Source organism: Botrytis deweyae (assembly GCF_014898535.1).
Source record: "Botrytis deweyae strain B1 chromosome Unknown BDEW_045, whole genome shotgun sequence".
Classification (NCBI taxonomy): Eukaryota; Fungi; Ascomycota; class Leotiomycetes; order Helotiales; family Sclerotiniaceae; genus Botrytis; species Botrytis deweyae.
The window spans coordinates 166990-184709 of NW_024066252.1; the positions used below are offsets into that span (position 1 = coordinate 166990).

At 41.8% G+C, this 17720-nt stretch overlaps 7 protein-coding genes across 7 annotated transcripts; 2 read left to right on the top strand and 5 right to left on the bottom strand.

The window, feature by feature from the left end:
- Positions 1 to 472: 472 nt before the first annotated feature.
- Positions 473 to 1115, top strand: EAE98_011200 (uncharacterized protein; the record flags this gene model as incomplete). The annotated part of the gene is made up of 2 exons (XM_038958822.1): positions 473 to 523; positions 591 to 1115. The coding sequence occupies 2 exons, from the start codon at positions 473 to 475 to the stop codon at positions 1113 to 1115; spliced, it is 576 nt and encodes a 191-aa protein (XP_038804826.1).
- Positions 1116 to 2117: 1002 nt separating this feature from the next.
- On the bottom strand, positions 2118 to 3062 carry EAE98_011201 (uncharacterized protein; the record flags this gene model as incomplete). The annotated part of the gene is made up of 1 exon (XM_038958823.1): positions 2118 to 3062. The coding sequence occupies one exon, from the start codon at positions 3060 to 3062 to the stop codon at positions 2118 to 2120; it is 945 nt and encodes a 314-aa protein (XP_038804827.1).
- A 905-nt stretch (positions 3063 to 3967) lies between these two features.
- Positions 3968 to 6602, bottom strand: EAE98_011202 (uncharacterized protein; the record flags this gene model as incomplete). The annotated part of the gene is made up of 3 exons (XM_038958824.1): positions 3968 to 4735; positions 4844 to 6520; positions 6597 to 6602. The coding sequence occupies 3 exons, from the start codon at positions 6600 to 6602 to the stop codon at positions 3968 to 3970; spliced, it is 2451 nt and encodes an 816-aa protein (XP_038804828.1).
- A 1822-nt stretch (positions 6603 to 8424) lies between these two features.
- On the top strand, positions 8425 to 10869 carry EAE98_011203 (uncharacterized protein). The gene is made up of 4 exons (XM_038958825.1): positions 8425 to 8817; positions 8896 to 9354; positions 9405 to 10579; positions 10675 to 10869. The coding sequence occupies exons 1-3, from the start codon at positions 8642 to 8644 to the stop codon at positions 10273 to 10275; spliced, it is 1506 nt and encodes a 501-aa protein (XP_038804829.1). The 5' UTR covers positions 8425 to 8641; the 3' UTR covers positions 10276 to 10579; positions 10675 to 10869.
- Positions 10870 to 11124: 255 nt separating this feature from the next.
- Positions 11125 to 12327, bottom strand: EAE98_011204 (uncharacterized protein; the record flags this gene model as incomplete). The annotated part of the gene is made up of 4 exons (XM_038958826.1): positions 11125 to 11129; positions 11292 to 11941; positions 12002 to 12195; positions 12277 to 12327. The coding sequence occupies 4 exons, from the start codon at positions 12325 to 12327 to the stop codon at positions 11125 to 11127; spliced, it is 900 nt and encodes a 299-aa protein (XP_038804830.1).
- A 1601-nt stretch (positions 12328 to 13928) lies between these two features.
- On the bottom strand, positions 13929 to 15155 carry EAE98_011205 (uncharacterized protein; the record flags this gene model as incomplete). Its single annotated transcript, XM_038958827.1, has 1 exon — positions 13929 to 15155. The coding sequence occupies one exon, from the start codon at positions 15153 to 15155 to the stop codon at positions 13929 to 13931; it is 1227 nt and encodes a 408-aa protein (XP_038804831.1).
- Positions 15156 to 15874: 719 nt separating this feature from the next.
- On the bottom strand, positions 15875 to 17358 carry EAE98_011206 (uncharacterized protein; the record flags this gene model as incomplete). Its single annotated transcript, XM_038958828.1, has 8 exons — positions 15875 to 16064; positions 16115 to 16223; positions 16291 to 16441; positions 16500 to 16613; positions 16660 to 16756; positions 16804 to 16900; positions 16979 to 17059; positions 17181 to 17358. The coding sequence occupies 8 exons, from the start codon at positions 17356 to 17358 to the stop codon at positions 15875 to 15877; spliced, it is 1017 nt and encodes a 338-aa protein (XP_038804832.1).
- Between the last annotated feature and the right edge of the window lie 362 nt (positions 17359 to 17720).

Below are 17720 nucleotides of genomic sequence, written 5' to 3' on the forward strand. Positions count from 1 at the left end.
ATATTTATTAAAAATAAAAAGTATGAATAAAAGATTATATAAAACTTCAAAGAATATACTATTTGTTTTTATCAAAATAATAAGTATTAAATAACTATTATAAAAAAACGTATTAAAATGACAAGAATTCTCAAGATTCTGATGTTCTGATTGGTCAATAGATCCCCGTTAAGCGAGGGCGCCGTAAACACGCACTCTAGGAGATAATCAATGTGGTGTCGCTGATGGTTAATCCATTCGGGTCATCTCCGCTCCAGTAGATAAGAAAGAAGCTTTGCATGGGTGATGGAATTGCTCGGCCGGCTTGGAACCAACCACCATCAATCAACAATACCTACGACGTACCATCTACCTAGCAAGTTCAAACGACAATCTAATCGTCGTCTTGAGGATAACATATCTTCATATCCATCAAAGGTATAGGATATCTCTCGAGCTGCCAATCAGACTACAACACAGCTCAATGTTGAAAATGTCTTTGTCTCATGCGACATCTTGGCGCTTACGCCCGATTGAAAGCTTTGTATATTGCTGCACAACTTCATCATTTGAACTTTATTGTTTAAACATGATCAGAATTAACATTGCAGATAACTAAATACCATCCAGAACTTCCACACCTCCGAACAGCCGATTCAACTCCTCTCAAGCCACCACCTCCCAAACCGCCACCTCCCAAACCACCCACCATGACCTTCTCCCTCACCCTCACCCCCCTCCTCCACCTCCTCCCCACCCTCTTCGGAACAATCTTCATCCTCTTCGGCCTCAACGCCATGCTCCGCCCCCTCCACGCCCTCACATTCTACCCCTCCCTACACCACTCCCTATCCCCCTCCCTCCCACAAAGCCCCTCCAACACCATCCTCCTCGAATCCCTCCTAACCATCTACGGCGCACGCGACATCTTCATGGGCCCTCGCCATGCACGCCGCATCCTACCATCGCAATTACAAAACACTAGGCTGGATTGTGGTTGCGGGGAGTGGTGTTGCGTTTGTGGATGGGTGGGTGTGTTGGAGGGCTGGAGGGGGACAGGGCGATCATTGGGGGTATGCGCCTGTACATGCGGTTGTGGGGGTTTTGCTGGTGTTGGGGTATTGAGGATGATATAAGGTGTTGAGTTGCTTCACGGATTGGGATTGTTCATTCAATCTTTTTGGAATGTTCAAATGGTTTGATTGTTTCGAATCGATTGGATATTCCAGATCTTTCAAGAATTGTTCTAAATGATTCAGAATTTAGGGTCACAAAACTATCGCCATGTCGTTGATTCAATTGTCAAATGTGAAGATTCAGCTTCCATGTTTTGATTTTTACACGGCAAAGCAAATTCTCGCATCAAATCACATATGAGTTGTCACTCCTTTTAAACCCCTTCGATTTAATCTACATTGATCTTAGAGACGGTGTAAAAATGTCAATTCAATGTTTAGAACATTCTCCTTTCCAAACGTATGACGAATTCATGAATCTTCTGATTCCATTCCAAAGCTTTCAAACTCTCCCATTATACCGCTGCGCTCCCACCGCCGCACTGGCTTTCACGACAACATCAAAAAAACCTCCTCCGCCGCTGATACTCGCGCTTTCTCCTTGCTAGTCCCTTCCACCATACATTCATAAGTCCTGAAGGGTAGAGCTGCATTGACTCCATACAAAGGAGCAACCTCTATCACCTACATCATCATGGCAGATAACGCAACTCCAGCGCATGGAATTATGTCCTAGAGAGCCATCTCTACCATCTGAACAATAATGACAAAGGAAGCAAGCATCTAACGGACATCGTGAAGATCTAGAACCATCTAGGAGAACTATTGCCAAGGGGTATTGGCAGTGGAATGAGACATCATTCGATAGTATGTCCAAAGAGGTAGGTAGTGACTCAACATTCCAATCCCCTAGCGAATTTCAAACTCGCAATTGTCCATGCATTGTCAGACAGGTGTAAGATTTGACTGACCACTTTCTTTTGGCGAGAATATTGGCCAAGGGATTGGAAATTCGGTCTTTCTGCCAATACTCGAAACAAGTTGCTTGATAGAAAATGGACGAAACCGGGTGGGTGGGAACAATAGAGAGATAGTTTCTCATGTACTTCGAGTTTCAAGTATCTATTTTCGCTGGCCACACCAGTAGATCAAGGTATCTCCTCCTACACTCAAGTCATGTTCAAGACTCGATCTTTCGCGTTCCTTTTTTGCCAAATTTGTCTCGTTTTTCAATTCTTGCAACCGCTTCATATTTCTTGCAAGTGCACCCCGGTATTTGCAGTCTGGAATATAATATTGAATATAATATTCCATATCTTGCATTGTTCCTTTTGTCTGAGAAGATGAAACTGTACTCGGAATTCCTTCCTCCCCTGTTTCTTCCTGTGCCGCTTCTCTCTGCAAAGTAACATGTATAGACGAAGATTCTCCGACCCGCAAAGTTGTACCCGTAGATGAAGGTCTTGCTTTTCCAGTTTCTTCCTCTAATTGTTGTTCCAAAGTTTGGATTTCGGCTTTTCTTCTATCAATTAAACCCCTGATATACTGGCGACGGGATGCCGAACTCATGTTCTCGGGTAATCCGTAAGGAGGAGGCCTGTCATTCTTAATTTCTTTTCCCTTGATGGATGGTTTTTGTTGACTAGGAAGTCCCGAACTCGGACGTGATGTTTGAGTGGAGGAGTAGGGTGGAAGATTATCATTCCTCGGATCATGCCTCAGTAGATTGAGGAGACAACGTGTTCTCTCTGGGCTGTTGACGTATGTGTCGCGTTTTTTTGGAGATTGTTGTGTATTTGTCTTCGTTTCGTCATTGCGATTGGATTGGACTTCCTTCTCGGCATCGTTGACATTATGCCTCATTAGATTGAGGAGACAACGTGTTCTCTCTAGACTGTCGATGGATCTATTGCGTTCTCTTGAAGACTGGTATGTGTTTTTCTTCGTTTCGTCATTGCGATTGGATTGGGCTTCCTTCTCGGCATCGTTGACCTTTTGATAAATCGTGCCTTCTTTTTTATCCGGACTTAAGACACGAGATAATTTGGATCGTAGTTTTGAAAACATGATGGCTTCTATGCTCTTGTTGTGCACCAGAGATCCCTGGAGTGGATGAGATGTAAGATGGAGATGGGATAAATTGGATGAATGAAATGAGAATTGAGACAGTTGGTTGGAATGATGATTGAGTGATGGAAAGAAGAAGAAGAAAAAGAAAAGGAAAAGGGAAGAAATGAAAAGAGGAAAAATCATCCTACTACTTAAAGTTGACTACCAGGTAACTAGCCAGCACTAGCCCTACAACTGACATCAAGACTTCTGGACTTTGTGGGGTACATGACCGATGAATTCCCGATATCCGGCATCCGGTAGTCATCCTCATATTTTCGAATCGACCTTGAAATATCACAACCAGGAGAAGCATCAAATTGCAGTGTAGGTCTTGAGACAATGATGGGTACTCAGGAGCGAGAGTTGAGGTTTATACACTGGACCATAGAACCTTATATACGTTTAAAGATTGCCGAGTAAGAAATACTGTTGTTACTGTAACGAAAAATACTTCAATTTCATGAATCGTCTGAATCTCTCAAAAAATATCCTTATAGAAAATTCTAATGAATATAAACATTAATCAACTTCTGATATGCCATCAAATTTTCCGGTCGTATATATTCAACCACATCGGGCGGACCCGAATCTTCCTCCGAAGGAGCAATACGTCCTATTAGGCTCGGGATAAATCCATTTGATTTTCGTGCCCAGGTACTAATAGTTTGATTTAGCTGCGCTTCTTTTTCCTTGAGATTCCCAATTATATTCATTCGGGTAACTTCTTTCCATTTGGCTTGCAGAGTGGTTTTTTCGGTAAGCAAAGTGAGATCAATAGGGATTGCTGGTTCTACAGATAGTTTTCCAACTTTCTGGCCTAGGCTGTTGCGGATAGAGAGAATGGGGGCATGATTTATGATTCATGGTGGCATATCGCAGGTTCCAGTCTTTGGACGTTTCCGGGATGGAGATGGATTGTTGGATGGATGTTGGGAAGCTAATATGGATGGATCGTCTCCAGTGCAAGATGGTTGTGATGCCGCATTAGAAACTATCTGTCTTTTCCTCTGGTTATCTCTTATACGATCTAGCAATTTATTTTCTGCATCAGATTGGTTCACAGGAGGTGGTTGCCCGGAGTCAGTATTCATGGTTTGATATCTATCTGCCGATTGACGACATTTAACATCTATCGGTCGAGACCGGTTAACGGCCCATCTGGATGAGAACGTAGCCGACGAGTTTGACTGGGTACCTTGCATTTCTGCATCTTTTTCGGGAGCCGCGAGACTCCTATTTATTCTCTGTGCTGCTGTGATGCATAGTTGAGTTTGAAGAACGGTATCTGTCAGGGCTTGATCATTGCTTTGACTGTATCTTATGCAATTCCTTGTGATGACGGCAAACCTAGCAGAGTTGCTATCATCCTTGACAAAAGATGACCACCGAGGAACAAGTCTCCTGCCATCAATACGATCATGAGAAGTAATATCCCATGCTTGTAACTTTTTGTCCTCTCCAATCCCCGTGAATTTTAGTATCTTCAATATCGTTTTGAAGCTGAATATCAGAAGTTTCCTCTGGGTGACCGGTATCGTTGTCCAAATTGAGGATAACGAATCAATGGAACCCAATCTATCAAGCAAGCTCGTAATATCCCTAAACTCCTCTACTCCATCATTGAATTTCTGATAGAGATACCCTCTAGTAGCAGAGTCTCTGAGCAGAGCCCACAAGCTAATCCTTCGAGCATGACCAGATCAGCAACTAAAATCCAATACGGCAAGACAATCCACTAAATATCGATTAGGTATGTGTGATGCATCCGTTTTGCCAGCGTTGACCCAGTCTTCGAGTATCACGTCTTTCAAAGTCCAGCCTGCATCAAACTTGTATGTGAATCCCAAGGTGATTGTCACATATTGACCACCAGAGGCCTGTGCGGTTCTTTCATTCATTTTCCATTTGGGAGGGCGGGTACCGAGCTCGAATTCGCGGTGCCGAGGCTGAGAGATATATTTGTCAGAACAGTCACACATATCAATGGTATTGAATCTCGGTAATCTCTGAAGTTTCCTAGCAGCTTGTGGTATAGTTCTTACGCCAATCAAGAGGAGCTTGGCTGTGTCGATGGGAGTTGTGTTTTCGAGTGAGTTCGTCTCCATCCAACTAGACCAATGACAGAGTACCTCTGATTCCAGTGGTTGGACTAAAGATGTGTGATCTTCGGCACTTAGAAGTCTACCGCCATGAGTCTCAATCGACGAGGCAGTCGACTCCCCGGTACTATTAAGTCTCAGGGGACCCCATAACTCCGCAAGATGATCTATAGATGAAGAAAGATAAAATCCATCGCATTCAACTTTTGATAACGTTGAATTCGTGGGAATAAAACTGATGGCCCAAACTGGCTGCTTTAGGAGGCCATTTAGGCACTTCAATCGCCGGGATGTCAAAAATAATGTACCTCCAGGACACTCGATGTGCAATCCATCACTCAATGACCCGCTCGGCGTGTGCCCAGAATTATCAAGATGCGACCTGACAAATGATAGCAATGCGACATGCAAAAGGCTTAGAATGGAGCTCAACAAATGGCAGATATCTTGCTGTCGTTCTAGATTGTACTTATCCACACCTAAAACGGTTTGAGGGATACCCAGGCCAAGACTCACAACAATGTGCAATAATATTTCTGCTATATCGTCTAAAGCCGAGTCCAGTCGCTGATTGTCTTCTTGCCGAATGAATTCTTGCACCTCACGGAGAAGTTCGAGCAATAGAGATAAGCTTGGCATACTAACCGGTCGAACATTGAGGACTTTCGGGCGGTCAATATCTGCCACGATAATATTATACGTGGAGCTGTTGCAAAATCCTTCATGTTTTAACAATCGCGTTCCTGCTATTATTGAAGATAACGTCTCTATGCTCATGGAAACCTGGAGCTGGATGTATCCGTTTATTCTAAGCTGTTGATCAGAAGTTGGGCTAAAGGGCGTAAGGGGGTCCAAGCCAGCATCCAAATGTCGCAACGGCAATACGTATCGCCTAGTCTCGTCATCTTCTTTGATTTCCTTGAAGGCATCTGGTCCAAGCTGGAGGATCCTATGTTCGAGAACGGTGATTTCTCGAGAGTATGAATTGGGATCCGTAATGAAGAGGTCGAGTGCATACTCGGAGGACACTTGTGACTGCAAAGAATCTCGTTTCAGACTAAAATTACTACTTCCTTGTGTTCCATTTTCTTTCGTTTCCAAACTTGCAGCTTCTACCTCGGTAGCATTAATTGCACACAAGTCATGCCGATCAGCATCGAAGTTTTCAATTTCTCCCTCCTGCGGCTCAGGTGCGTCTGTATTTTGAGGGCCCACGTTCGGGCTAAATCCAGCTGAATCAGATACCTGGGCAATCTGCAACGATTCCCCATGGCCAGTTGCATTGATCATGGAACCCGGAACGACATCTGGCTGCTGAGTATGATTGTAAATCAGTTTCTCTCCCCCTCCCCCCGTCTCCCATAGGTAAACTAAAAGGCGAGCTTTCTACGCGCATTTTGACCCATTCCGACACACAATCCACGCACCTAGGATGACCGCAGCTCGTACAGTGAGAATTTAATCTCTCACTTAGATATCCATGTGCATCAAGCCAACAGTTACAACAATACCATATCCCGAATGTTTCGTACATAGTTTTATGAATGAATTTTTTAATCAGAATACCAGAAGTCGTATGAGCTCCTCGAAAGATATGCCTCTATTATCCCAAATCATTATGGCTGAGTCCTGCGACATACACGCCTTATCAAACACCTCACTATCGTAGTGGGGTATGCAGACACACCAACAAGGTTTCCAATTGGTAAGAGTTCTGGAACCTACTTACCGCACCGCACCCCTTCTATTTTTCGATACTTTTATGAAAAAACTTAACAATTATTCAATACCACATTATTTATCAATAAAAATTTGATAATTTATTAATAAATAATAATTAATCTCTATATTTGAATTATATTCTTTGATTAAATATCAATTTCTTAGTATATAATCTAAAATCCATTAGATTAATTCTTTTCTAAAATATTAATAATTCATGAATTCGGAGAATTAACAGAGATCGATTTGAATTATATTATATAAGCAGAATTATCTATAACCATGTTATTTTCATAATACGCGATTATAAAACCCCTTCTGATTAGTTATAAATAATATAGGAAACTTTTAACTAGTTAAAGCTTAGTTTTTCCGATTATAGAAAGCTTATAAAATCATTTTAATCTAGTATATAATCTCAAAAGAAAGGAAAATCCGATTGAGAAAGAAATAATTAGATTAAAGCAATTGAGAGCTTTTTATTATTATTATTAGTTTTAGATTAAGCCCTATAATAATAGAATCAATTAATTAAACTAAAAGGATTAATAGAGATATATTTAAAGATAAAAGTATATTTATAAGTAGAGGCATAGGTAAACATCTAAAGTATAATTACCTGAGACGTTTTTCGACATTAGAATCTGAATTAGAATCTATATATAAGGATTAAAAAACTCAATAAGAATCTTAATAAGAATATAAATAAGAATATGAATAAGAATATAAATAAGATTTATATTATATGAATATATATATAGTAGTAAGCTATTAGGAAGCGATCCCTGATACTATGCCTTTTGGAATAGATTGTATGTATAGTATAGTAGTAAAGCTTACAACTCCTATTGTGTCCGCTTACGTAACAATTTAAAAGAATTATTATTCTATTATTCTATTATTCTATACATTCCTGTTTAGACGTGACTCCTTCATATACCCATCGGTTTATTTTCGATTAACTCGTTCAGAACAAGTATTCTGCGCTAATTATATGCTACGCCTCTGACATTTCGGTCGGGTGAGCTAAAGAATTTTCATTGCAGTAGCAGGCAACCAATGTAGCATCTCAATATTTTATTGCAGAATTCAAATAAACTTATATGGAGTTTGGATACTAATTCGACAAGCTGCGTTGTATCGCTAATGGATTACATGGTCTCAACCTAGACACAACAGGGGGCTATAACAGCCCACATGTAACAAGTCCAATTCACTGTACTGTATATAAGCATGAATATGATATTGAAAACCCTTCATTAGTAGTGTGATACTGACTGCATATGCGCTCAGGCGGCTCAGCACCTCTAAATCTAGGGTGTGCCCACTTTAAACCCTTCCACCCTTTTTATTGGTGATACTAAGCGATAGAATATATTCCGCGTCTCCGCCGAATTAAGAATCACATGATCGAAAATCACGACGGAGACATGCATCTACTGTTACCAGACTATCATCCTTACGTTACCCCCTTTGTTTGGAATCCTTGTCTATGGTGTGTCGCTATCAACCTGTTCTTGCAGATGAGAACGGGTACCAAATGCACAGTGGTGGCAGGGTACTGCTTCTGTCATGACGCGCAACGAGGCACAATAGGGCACAATAAGGCACAATAAATCAAATATTTCGAATAGTCTTCCATCACAAACCAATTCAACAATCCGCATTTCCCAGCAACTTTTTGCTTTGTTTTTACATTTCATATCTGACAACATGAACCTGCTATTTGCCTCGCTGGCAGCCATCGTAAGCTTCGTCTGGTTCTTGAACTACGTATTTGAAGTAAAGCGGGATTCCAAAGAACCACCATACATTGATCCAAAATTCCCAATCATTGGACATGCTGTGGGACTACTTTGGGAGAAGTATGGATATTATATCGCACTTAGGTTTGCTTCTCATTTCATCATTTTCCTTTGGAAAGCGAAATCTTTCAGGCATGTTGAACTAACGCGTGCGCGACCCAGTGAAAAGTACAAGTTGCGTATCTTTGGTCTTGCCATACCTGGTATGCCTGGTGGTCGAGTCTACATTATCAACTCACCCGAACTTGTTCTTGCTGTCCAAAGACAATCTAAGCAGCTCTCATTCTGGCACGTCGAAGCAACTTTCACCGTGGGCATGGCAGGGTTGAGCCCGCATGCAGCGAAGATAGTCACACATAATGTGAACGGCGAAGAAGAGGGAACGAGTTTTTTCAAGTCGGGCATGACGCTTCAACATCAAGAGATGCAACCGGGTGAACACCTGTTGAACATTACCAGGGATGGTACTCAGAAGCTCGCACGTACTGTTTCGAGACTAGAAGAAATAACTAGGGTTGATCTCAATCAATGGATTGTTGACACGATCATGGACTCCGTAACGGATAGTTTCTATGGCCCTAGAAACCCATACAAAGACCCGGAAATATCACAAGCGTTCAGGTAATTTATCAATGTAATAATTTGGAAGATCAAATCCTAACTCATGACAGAGACTTTGAGGACAATGCTGTTGGACTCATTTCCTTTCCTTTGCCAAAAGTCACATGTCGAAAAGCGTACCAAGGTCGCGAAAAGATGGTCGATGCATTTCTCAAGTATTATGCGGATGAAGGTCCCAAAACGGCGTCTCACATTGTCCAATCTCAGGACAGAGTTGCTACCACTTCTGGAATCTCACTCCTCGATAGAGCTCGTATTGACGCTGTTAGTGGGCACGCCATCTTAGCCAACACAACCCCCACGGCATTCTGGACTGTCTTCCATCTTCTCTCAGACCCCAAACTTGTGGAAGAGGTACGAAACGCAGTGGAACCGTTTGTTAAAACTTCAGAGAAAAACGGACACCTTTCTCGCGAGATGGATATCAGTAAGATCAGGGATGTGCCAATCATCAGATCTATTCTGCACGAATCGCTGCGACATTATGCGGATGGCACCGGAACACGAATCGTGCTTCAAGACACCATGCTTGACGATAAATATCTATTGAAGAAAGATTCGTTCATCTTTATGCCAAATCGAGCTTACCATTTTGATGAATCATCCTGGGGAACAGATGTTGACAATTTCGATGCTCATCGTTTTATGAAAAGTAAACCATATCAACCAGGTGCATTCCGAGGCTTTGGTGGTGGCGTTAATCTATGTCCAGGGAGGTTTTATGCCATGAATGAGATATCGTTTCTATGTTCAATGCTAGTTTTGCGTTATGATGTCAAGCCGGTTGGTGGGGCATGGATTCATCCAGGAGCTGATAGTAGCAACTTGTCCCTGATCATCAATCCTCCAATCAAGGAAGTACTGGTGGACTTCAAACCCAGAGCGGGATGGGCTGGTGGCGATTGGTCTTTCACGCTTTAAATGTTACCTCAAGGGTGTATAGTAAGACACGAAGTACAGTTACGCAACAGCTCGAGGCCTTCAATGACTTTATGAGCCCTGTCAACTCTGACCCCCATGCCTCAATCATTCAGGCTTTCGGCTACCAGCAAGGTCTCCAAATCGTTTCTATGGGCATGGAATACACTTTACCAATTGCGAATACGACCCCGAAAGTGCTTCAGCCGTTCCTGGAGATCGACAACCAGCTAGGTAGTACCATGCGCGTTTCCAACATGTTGGATTTCGTAACAGAGGAAGCGGATTTTCAGCCTTTGAGTACTCGGTATGTCGTATACATTGATTCATGTCAGCGTGTTGCACACGGTAGAAGTCGTCATCTAGGACCAGAAGAAATTTTACTAACACGATTTAATGCAGAAAAATCTATGTAACCACAACTTTCAGTCCGACCCTCCCTATCTTGACCTCAATCTATGATCTCTGGAATGCAACTATCCAAGCATCAGCGCAATTCCATCGATAAGCTACAGTTTAATATATCAACGGTTCCCAGCAACTGTCTCGGGCAGCGTTAATTCTTTTAATGTCCCCTCATCCGCAGAGAATCTGGTATTGGGATTATTATCCGTTACTTGGGCAAATGAGTCGGATGATAAAACGGTGATTCAGTGACAACGGCGCTCATGAGCGCAATTGAAGAGAAGACAAAAGAAGCAGGTGTTTACAATTCTTTCAAGTATTTGAATTATGCAGCCAGCTGGCAGAATCCTTTGGGCTCGTATGGAGATAAAGGAAAAGAGAATTTGTTGAGTGTAAAGAAGACTTATGATCCGCAAGGCCTGCTTCAAAAAGGGGTTCCTGGTGGATTCAAGCTGAAAGGACTTGATCAGTAGTCTTCATAAACACACACAGAAGATAAAATCGTTGTTATGATGTGTAAAATAGTCATGTGTTTATTTTGAGATGTTAGAAAAAGAAAATTTTAGGCCAGACAAGCATGATCAGATGTTTATAGTTAATTTTGCAAGCCCTACAGGAAATATTGACGAAAACATCATCTCCATCCACTGGGCCCATAATGCCTAAGCAAGGCTTCTTTATCTCCAGACGTGGAAACTGTGTCTTAGCCCTTGACTCAAAGCTCTTTTCATGAATATCAAGCCCAATATCTTCTTTATCTATGAGTTGCATATCAAATCTCCACAGAGCTAAAGCAACACAAGTTAATACCTCCGCCTTGGCCAGAAATCGCCCTGGGCAGTAAGTTGAACCACAGCCATAAGGTCTGTAGCTCGGGTTTACGTTCAGCTTATCATTGGTCATAAACCTCTCCGGGTGAAATCCACCAGCATCGGCCCCGAAAACTTCATCATTGAGTATTAATTGTCGATATGGAATGATGACTCTCCCGCCTGGCTGTAGTTCTTTTCCACCGACGTAAGTAGGAGATGCGATATTGCGAACAGACACAGATGAAGTTATAAGCCTCAAAACTTCGTGGTACAAGGCGAGAAAATGGGGAGTAGCTGTAGGAACAAATGAATTGGCAAGAGAGTTGGGATCCTGAGATGCGGGAGTTGTCATGATGAGTTTAAGTTCAAGCCGTATCTTGGCCAAAAGGCTTGGATTGTGGAGAACATAAGCGAGCATCCAAAATGATACTTTCCAGGCGTTTGCATTTATCCTATTATTGATCAGTCGCTGTGCTCCATATATTGTGAAAGTGAGGAATATCAACACTTACACCCAATAGATCATCGTAAGATAGGCAGCGATATCAGGCGCTTGAATACCCACAGCTTTCATTTCAATCTCCAATGCTTCCACGAGCCAGCAGGCACCCGGACGCTGACTGGTGGACATTTCAAAATACCTCGTTAGAGCATTCTGGCCAATAGCATTTGCATCTTTCATATCATTAGCCCAAGGAGCAGGAATCTTGTAAGTCAGTTTCCAGCTACTGTTGTCGAAAGAAAAAAAAGCTGTCAAAAAGGTCAGGTTCAATTTCACGGAGCTTACAGTACTAGGGCACAGCTGTTTGCCGAACATCAAAATCACACCAAAACTCATATAAATTACTTATAAACTTTTTAATAATGATATAGATTTTATTTGAAACTTTTATATAATTTTATTAATTTTCGATTAAAATTTAATAAAAATTAAATAATTTGTTTTTAGGATTTTATTTATTATAATATTTATATAAAAAGATGATATAAATTGAAAATAGTAAAATTTATTAGTAAAACAAGGGAAAATCAAGAACTTTTCTTTTAATTTAAATTCAATCTTGTAAATAATAATATTCCTATTTATCAAAATTATCAAAATTATAAATTCTAAATATTTTAAATAAATATACGTTCAGAATTGTAATCGATTTTAATGATTTTGAATATTTTATTTTCATTTATATAAATAGAGCAAAATGATCATTTTGATTGTGATTTTTGAAACCGACGAATAGCTGTGCACGGTCACTGTAGGTCCAAAACAAAGAAGTCGTGGCTCCTTTCAGAAGTGCTTCTCTGGTCCACTCAAGGAGCGGCACGGTACGGGAATTGGTCCATGGCGTAGGTAATATAACTTCCGAGATCATTTTGTTCCAAGTCATAGAACTATGAACGCTGCAGAAAAACACATGTTGGAGCTTTTCAAGCCGTTGGCCGGGTTAGAGTTGTTGTCGTATGATAGTTTCGGCAATATGCGCAAGTGGTTTGCTCGGAGGCCAGTTGCCGCCTCCTCTATTGAGCTTTTGGGATGAAGGTTCCCACATTTCTCCTATGGCATGTGGTGTAGCTCCGAACGAAACCATCATATCAGTGATATAATCATCAAATGTCAATTGTTCAGTATTTCTGTATACCTCATTCACGGCGAAGATGGATGTGATAATGTAGAGAGTTTCTCCTGCTGCAGTGATGGTGAATGGGTCGCGAGTGTTGCGAAAGTAATTTCTAGCTTGATGTTAGAATCCTTATAGATGTCACGAAAGGAGGTTTTTTGGCGCATAGTCCAAGAAGTGATAGACAAACCTGCCATATGCAAACATGCCGTCGGCGTCATTGAAGAAAGATACGGCATGTCCTGGAGAGCAATCAATAGTTTTTGCTTCATTTTATTCATCTATAATGAAGATATACCCAAGACTGTGCCCGCTGAGTCAGTGAACTTGATCATTTGTTACATGAATAGATAAACATACACGGTATCCAATATGGTAGGACTTGAGGTCGATTGGGGTATAACCACGGTAAAATGGTAAATGATCAGATTCTCCAAATTATGTAAAGTCCAAATAGACTGAAAACAAGACTGCAGAGCACAGAGATAGTCGCGGTTTGGCCTTGGAAGGCATTTAGATTATTCCAAACCCGCTGCTCAAATACTCTGGATAACATTGTCAGGCGGAGAACAAAAGTTGGGCAAAATTCAGTTCGCGAGGTTCAATCTCAATAATGGATATAGGTGCCTATCACGTAAATATAGTAGACTTTATACCAAGACCGCGTTCGTGTATTTAAATAATTAAATAGTAGATAATTCGCACAAGTTACTAGAACAATAAAGAAAAGATACAAAAGCCATTGGACTCTTAGCTCGCTTAAAGAAATAACTACACTGCAATCTATATTGCTAAATCTATCTCGATGCAACATCCATCTCACCTAGGCAGCCTTCGTTCGCCCATTCTGAACTTCATTACCAACAGAACTCATGTTTTTCACATCAACACCTAGTTTTGCAAGCCCCCAGCGCATGCTATTCTTAGCAGCCTCATCGACACCGACAAGGGCGTACCAACCAAGTCTCTGCTTTGCCTTGCTTACTTGATAAGTTCTGGTCATACAAAGGTACTCTAGCTTTGAACGAATCAAAATTTTAGGCCTTCTCCTTCCCTGGTACACAATCCAGAACCAGTACTCAGTTAGCCAAGCCAGCATAAACAAGATCCACGTAGGAATGACCCATATTGTTTTCGGCGGATGCCCCGCTGCCGTATAGAACTTGCGCATATAAAACCAGAACGGGGAGGGAAGGTCGTCTGTGATATTGAATGCTTCGCCGCAAATTCGAGGTTTAGGTGGTACTGCATCAATATCTTCATCCCTATCCTTGGTGTAAGCGATGTCCGTCTCTACCTCCGTCAAGAGGGCCTTTGCTGCCAAGACATGACCAAAAACCGCATTGCTGACATAAATCGGATCAAACAGAGTTGTGTTGTCACCCAATTGCAGAAATGACAACCCGTAGCGTGCTAGTTGCAGGCCAAGCATTGTCATATTCTCGTCTCCTTCGCCGTAGATACCTGAGATCCGGATACATGCAGTTCGAAGATGACTGTGGGAGCACTTTCCAGCAAGATGACATGGTTTAGAAGAAGGATTATTGGCAGCCAACACCAGTGCATCTGCAAGAGCCTTGCTTTCGGAGTAGGGGTTATATTTGGTAACTGGGCCGTTGAGAATGGGGTGAGATTCATCCGCGTTAAAGATTTCACCGTTGACATCGTACTTGTATATGGTCAACGAAGATGTATAGACAAGGGCTACAACTGAAGGTGCGGAAGAGGCGCATGCGAGCAAGTTCTTAGTACCTTCCACATTCACCTTCTGATAAGAAAGATGATTGGGTGGATCTTGGTATGGATCGGGAGAAGCGGCATGAAAGATAATACGCGGTTGGATATCCGTGAGCAAATTGGTAACTTCTTCAACAGACGTGATATCGCCAGCATAGTACGATGCTTCAGGATAACGGTTTTCGCGCGGACTCCGGCTGAATACAGAAACGTGCTCTACGTCTGAATCATCCAAAAGAGCTTTGACAAGATGATGTCCCATGAATCCACACCCTCCAATGACTAGAACATGACCTAGTGCCTGACTCTGCATAGCTTGTGCCTCGTGATGGTGGTATTGGTATTGGTGTTGGTGGTGATGGTGGTATGGAAAGATTCCACTGATGAGAAGAAAATACGGAATGTAAAAGAATAAGCAAACATAATAAGATTGCATGTTATTAGACGGATAAGCGGATGCGGGTTGCATGGATATTATTGAATTAAGGCTTACCTGACGTCGCTTAATGTGGCCTGCAAGACACCCCACACATAGTCACCGAATGTGAGTGGGGGATAGAGACACACCCGAGACACCTACCTCGCTTAGCCATCGAAACATCGGTACATCAGCACAAGGATTAATGAGACTAACGATGCTTTAGGGAAGTATGAGACCTAATTGATTATACAGCCGGCCCTTGTATGAGTAGGAAAATGATGTTCTCCAATGAGAACAACGTACTCTTATAACAGCAAGAGGCCCGTCAGCTTCTAGACTAATTATACCCTAGCCCCCAATAAATTGGAGTGGCCGTGTACTTTATATTTATATTAAGCATAGCTCCACAGAGCAGCAATCATTCATAGTAGTAATACAGACCCACAACACTTACAACCCCGCGATAAATATCTTAAGTTAGATGAAGACTAAACACATATAATCCCTCACGGACATTCTGACAGGTGCATGCATATATTGATGGGTGGATATTAAAAATCAAACTGTTTATTACAAACTCCCCAAATATTTAGCTTACTATCCTTTTCGGACTAGAAATAATCCTCCTCCACATAGTTCCGGACACGTACAGCAACCTTGACGTGGTGTAACAACAAACTTTGATCGAGGTTTTTGAATCTCGAAGTCGTCTCTTGGTCAACCTGAATGTTCAACACAGCTAGAAGGTAAGCAAGCGTAATTTTTGACGTCAAGAGTATGGAAGCTCTAGCATCTGCTACACTGTGGTACATGTCAGTTTAATGTAGCAATGAATCCGAGATGTTACCCACTTTGATGGCCAATCTTCCCCAATGTGATGAGGAGGAGAGAAATCCTGAAGGAAATTGGCTGAATTTGCGACTGTAGCCTCTTGCCTATCCACATCTCTCAGATTATCGACTGTTGCAGGCGTTAAAATTCTTATCAGAAATGCGAGGGGCACGTCCTTACAAAAATGCGTACTCACAATAGTTCTCTAAAGATTCTTCCAAAACCCTATGCAGCAAAGGTAGATTATTCAGACCTTCATATGTGCGCAACTTAGGGTCTCCAATCTCTCGACGTAGCGATTCAAGATCCAGTTGCACACAGGCTTGTACAATTGTGTGAGTAAGAATCTACATATCCTCGTCAGTACATGACTGTCTGGTATATTTTTGTTTTAGAATCACTAACAAGTAAAGCCTGATTTGATAGCTTGAGCCATGCAGACAGAATTGCTTCAGCGACAACCGAAGACTTGACCTGTTCTTTACCAGGAGCAACAATTGCGGTCCGCAAGAATTTGGGCTAAATACGATTAGCAGCTTTCTTTGTGAAATATGGGGTTACAGACCAGTTTTTCTTCTTCTGCTTGCTCTAATGCGAGAGCTAGTCGCTGGATTAATCTATGCTTTGCGCGCTCATTTCTAGTAACGATGAAATGGACGGTTCTTCCAAGTCAATTCGTGCGCATTCAGAGGTTGTAGAGTCTACTTACGGAGCGATAAAAACGGGCACATATTGTTGCGTGTTGTCAGAAAGCTCCATATCGAGAGCATATCGGATCAGCGACGAGGCGAAATCTTGCTCGCGAGCTTGAAAGGGCAAAATGACAATGAGTAACGGAACAAGTGAGCGTATGAAAGGGTACGTGAAGAACTGGGCTTACTCACCTATCTGACCAAAAAAGATCGCAGTCGATGCCGCAAAGACCGAGGGTTTTAGCAACGCGCGTAGATTCACAGATTTCCAACCTGCCCGATTAAATGTTAAGAAGGGAGGTGATCAAATTGAAGGGGCCAATTATTGAGGAAGACCAGAGTCATCAGACTTGAGGTGATAAATTCGCATGGGTATAAAAGATTCACGACGTACCATTATAATACCAAATTCTGCCACTGAATGATGATCCACGGCCAGCTTCTGTCAAGATGTTTTCTTTAATTGAAGCCTGGAGACCAGGCGCCACGTATTCTGATCCATCGGCAATTGAACAGAAGCTGCAGCTTTGAGATGATTTGCACCTGAAATGGTCATAAGCATGGGATGTCATATTTCGTTATGATCGTGTTTAAATTTACGGCCAGCTCAGTGCATCAAGATTCAGTGGAAGCTTGAAAGTTTGAAGAACAGAACAAACATGAATGAGTTTCCCAAAACAAACACGGGTTCGAATTGACCGAAAGGCTGACAGCACAGGGATTAAAATGGGTAGTGTATGGTTGCATGCATGCATGCATGATATGATAGTGTTGGTACCAACTTGGTTGATAAGTGTAAGTCCTTTAGCATGCTATCCCCTAGACTGCTAGCTAGCGGCGCCGTCGCTTAATGAGCACTTATTGACCAATCAAAACGTTAGGATTCTGAGATTCATTTTAATACGTTTTTTTTTTTGAATAATTATTTCACACT